The 4,457-nt window shown below is 50.8% G+C and overlaps 1 protein-coding gene across 1 annotated transcript in view; it reads right to left on the bottom strand.

Moving 5' to 3' along the window:
• Positions 1-3,203: 3,203 nt before the first annotated feature.
• Positions 3,204-4,457, bottom strand: part of LOC135574416 (protein diaphanous homolog 1-like) — a 4,340-nt gene continuing 3,086 nt past the window's right edge. The window contains exons 3-4 of the mRNA XM_065026013.1: positions 4,402-4,437; positions 3,204-4,367 (exon numbers count right to left, since the gene is read on the bottom strand). Of these exons, the coding sequence (XP_064882085.1) occupies positions 4,288-4,367; positions 4,402-4,437 (116 nt within the window). The 3' untranslated portion in view covers positions 3,204-4,287. The remainder of the gene's footprint in view (positions 4,368-4,401; positions 4,438-4,457) is intronic.

Genomic DNA, 4,457 nt, shown 5'->3' with positions numbered 1-4,457 from the left:
GCCCTCTAGGCTAAACTGAATAAGCCCCCAGGCTGAGTCTCCCGGGTAGGAAATTGGCTAACAGTGTTATAGTGAGCCAAGAGCAACCTTCTGGCTCAGTCTTTCTGTTTCATTTAGATCTTATCTGATACATGGACACAAAGTCAATGCAACTCTTCAGCACGTTTTACATAGAACCATGTTCTAGAACTGCTAGTGTTCTACAGTAGAATTCTCTGGCCATGTTCTAGAACTTCTAGTGTTCTGCAGTAGAATTCTCTGGCCATGTTCTAGAACTTCTAGTGTTCTACAGTAGAATTCTCTGGTCATGTTCTAGAACTTCAAGTGTTCTACAGTAGAATTCTCTGGCCATGTTCTAGAACTTCTAGTGTTTTACAGTAGAATTCTCTGGCCGTGTTCAAGAACATAGTAGAGTCACGTAGCCAGCGAATACAGTGGTTCTCAAACCTGGTCCTGGGGATCCAAAAGGGGGACACATTTCTGTTTTTGCTCTCGCACTACACACCTGATTCAAATCATTCAAGCTCGATTATCAGTTGATAATCTTAAAATCAGGAACAAGTAAAAATGTGTCCCCCTTCGGGTCCCCGGGACCAGGATTGAGAACCCCTGATTGAACAGATAAGGTGACACTATAAACTATTTAAAAAAGTGAATAAAAACAGGGTGAAAAGTGGAATCACTTTTTAAAAAATAATTTAAAACTTTAAACTCAGCGTTTAAAAAAGCGTTTTAAAAACGTATTCTCATCAGGACAAGTGTGTTACACATACTGGGCGGTTTCCCAGACCAGATATAGACCAGATTACTACTAAGATCATTGGACACACACGGATCAAACCAGACTATTATTTTATCCCCCGATGTACATAAATAGATGTAAATTGGGATATTATAAAGACAACTTTTCGGGTCTCAAAGAACCCTGGAACTTTAAAAAAAAGTGGTCTCCTCCCCTATGGTACCCTAGCAACGGTTCTGTGAACTGTACATAAAACACAGAGCATTCAACACAGAACATTTGGAAAAACTTTTAAATTCACCCTCACTACCAAGAGTTGTACCCCCTCCCAACCTGACTATCAATTATCACACAAAAATAAATAAAAAGATACATTTCTCCTTATTTTTTATTTACTAGAAGTGTTGGAATGTTTATTTTAACAATCATGGTGAATATACACATTCAGGGGGTACATTAAACCGAGATGGACAGGCAGCAAGTGTCAGTGGTGAAGGGGGAGGAGAGGAAAAGGGATGAGAGGAGAGGAAGGGGGATGAGAGGAGAGGAAGGGGAAGGAGAGGAGAGGAAGGGGGAGGAGAGGAGAGGAAGGGGGAGGAGAGGAGAGGAAGGGGGAGGAGAGGAGAGGAAGGGGGAGGAGAGAGAGAGGAAGAGGGATGAGAGGGAGAGGAAGGGGGATGAGAGGAGAGGAAGGGGGAGGAGAGGAGAGGAAGGGGGATGAGAGGAGAGGAAGGGGGATGAGAGGAGAGGAAGGGGATGAGAGGAGAGGAAGGGGATGAGAGGAGAGGAAGGGGGATGAGAGGAGAGGAAGAGGGATGAGAGGAGAGGAAGGGGAGGAGAGGAAGGGGGAGGAGAGGAGAGGAAGGGGGATGAGAGGAGAGGAAGAGGGATGAGAGGAGAGGAAGGGGGATGAGAGGAGAGGAAGGGGGATGAGAGGAGAGGAAGGGGATGAGAGGAGAGAGAAGAGTCATGAGAGGAGAGGAAGAGGGATGAGAGGAGAGGAAGGGGGATGAGAGGAGAGGAAGGGGGAGGAGAGGAGAGGAAGGGGGAGGAGAGGAGAGGAAGGGGGAGGAGAGGAGGCGGGGGAGGAGAGGAGGGGGATGAGAGGAGAGGAAGGGGGATGAGAGGAGAGGAAGGGGGATGAGAGGAGAGGAAGGGGGAGGAGAGGAGAGGAAGGGGGATGAGAGGGAGAGGAAGGGGGATGAGAGGAGAGGAAGGGGGATGAGAGGAGAGGAAGGGGGAGGAGAGGAGGCGGGAGGAGAGGAAGGGGGAGGAGAGGAGGGGGAGGAGAGGAAGGCGGAGGAGAGGAGGCGGGAGGAGAGGAAGGGGGATGAGAGGAAGGGGGAGGAGAGGAGAGGAAGGGGGAGGAGAGGAGAGGAAGGTGGAGGAGAGGGGAAGGGGGATGAGAGGAAGGGGGAGGAGAGGAGAGGAAGGGGGAGGAGAGGAAGGGGGAGGAGAGGAGAGGAGAGGAAGGGGGTGAGAGGAAGGGGGAGGAGAGGAGAGGAGAGGAAGGGGGAGGAGAGGAAGGCGGAGGAGAGGAAGGGGGAGGAGAGGAAGGCGGAGGAGAGGAGGCGGGAGGAGAGGAAGGGGGATGAGAGGAAGGGGAGGAGAGGAAGGGGGAGGAGAGGAGAGGAGAGGAAGGGGGAGGAGAGGAGAGGAGAGGAAGGGGGAGGAGAGGAAGCGGGAGGAGAGGAGGCGGGAGGAGAGGAAGGGGGATGAGAGGAGAGGAAGGGGGATGAGAGGAGAGGAAGGGGGATGAGAGGAGAGGAAGGGGGATGAGAGGAAGGGGGAGGAGAGGAGAGGAAGGGGGAGGAGAGGAGAGGAAGGCGGAGGAGAGGAGAGGAAGGGGGAGGAGAGGAGGCGGGAGGAGAGGAAGGGGGAGGAAGGGGGAGGAAGGGGGAGGAGAGGAGAGGAAGGCGGAGGAGAGGAGGCGGGATGAGAGGAAGGGGGAGGAAGGGGGAGGAGAGGGGGCGGGAGGAGAGGAAGGGGGAGGAGAGGAGAGGGGGAGGAGAGGAGAGGAGAGGAAGGGGGAGGAGAGGAGAGGAGAGGAAGGGGGAGGAGAGGAAGGGGGAGGAGAGGAGGCGGAGGAGAGGAAGGGGGATGAGAGGAGAGGAAGGGGGATGAGAGGAGAGGAAGGGGGATGAGAGGAAGGGGGAGGAGAGGAGAGGAAGGGGGATGAGAGGAGAGGAAGGGGGATGAGAGGAGAGGAAGGCGGAGGAGAGGAGAGGAAGGGGGAGGAGAGGAGGCGGGAGGAGAGGAAGGGGAGGAGAGGAAGGGGGAGGAAGGGGGAGGAGAGGAGAGGAGGAAGGCGGAGGAGAGGAGGCGGGATGAGAGGAAGGGGGAGGAAGGGGGAGGAGAGGAGGCGGGAGGAGAGGAAGGGGGAGGAAGGGGGAGGAGAGGAGAGGAAGGCGGAGGAGAGGAAGGGGGAGGGACAGAAAGATTCCAAAATGTCTTTCACTTCTAGAACATCTCAAACACTTCCCCTGCTTCCATCACTCCATCCCTCCTTTCTGCCCAGGGGACTCTTTAGTCAGTAGTACAGGTCATGTAAAATGACAATAACATAGAAATACATTTACAGACTAATAATAATAACAAAATTATAGGCACAGAATATTCTACTCTACATGTACAGATAACGGCTGCATCCCAAATGTCACCTATTCTCTATATAGTGCACTACTTTAGACCAGAGCCCTATTCTCTATATAGTGCACTACTTTAGACCAGAGCCCTATTCTCTATATAGTGCACTACTTTAGACCAGAGCCCTATTCTCTATATAGTGCACTACTTTAGACCAGAGCCCTATTCTCTATATAGTGCACTACTTTAGACCAGAGCCCTATTCTCTATATAGTGCACTACTTTTGACCAGAGCCCTATTCTCTATATAGTGCACTACTTTTGACCAGAGCCCTATTCTCTATATAGTGCACTACTTTTGACCAGAGCCCTATTCTCTATATAGTGCACTACTTTAGACCAGAGCCCTATTCCCTATATAGTGCACTACTTTAGACCAGAGCCCTATTCTCTATATAGTGCACTACTTTAGACCAGAGCCCTATTCTCTATATAGTGCACTACTTTAGACCAGAGCCCTATTCTCTATATAGTGCACTACTTTAGACCAGAGCCCTATTCTCTATATAGTGCACTACTTTAGACCAGAGTCCTATTCTCTATATAGTGCACTACTTTAGACCAGAGCCCATATAGAAAAGGGTGAAGGGTTTGGGACATTCACCAACATGTGACCAGTTCACAAAGCGAAACCAAACCAGCTGGTAAAGAAATAGATTGGTTTCGTACAGAAGATAGATGTTGGTACGATGTGACTGCTGACACAAACACACACACCTGCCTTCTCACTTTCCCTTACAGCGTGTGTGTGTTTGGTAGATGTGTTTGGTAGATGAGAAGAATGAAAAGATTGAGGGAATGAAAGAGAGAGAGGTTGCTGTGACCCTTGGTTTGTAGCTGTGTAGCTGTGCAGCAGAGGCTGAAGTGAAAGATGCCCACGTGTCAAATCCACATTTAATTTAGACTCCAAGATAAAAAGAGAGAGGAGGGAGAGACCTGGCACCGAGATAAAAAGAGAGAGGAGGGAGAGACCTGGCACCTAGAGAAAAAGAGAGGAGGGAGAGACCTGGCACCAAGATAAAAAGAGAGAGGAGGGAGAGACCTGGCACCTAGAGAAAAAGAGAGGAGG

The sequence above is a fragment of the Oncorhynchus nerka genome, linkage group LG12, assembly GCF_034236695.1.
Source record: "Oncorhynchus nerka isolate Pitt River linkage group LG12, Oner_Uvic_2.0, whole genome shotgun sequence".
Taxonomy (NCBI): Eukaryota; Metazoa; Chordata; class Actinopteri; order Salmoniformes; family Salmonidae; genus Oncorhynchus; species Oncorhynchus nerka.
This window is presented reverse-complemented; position numbering and strand designations above follow the sequence as displayed.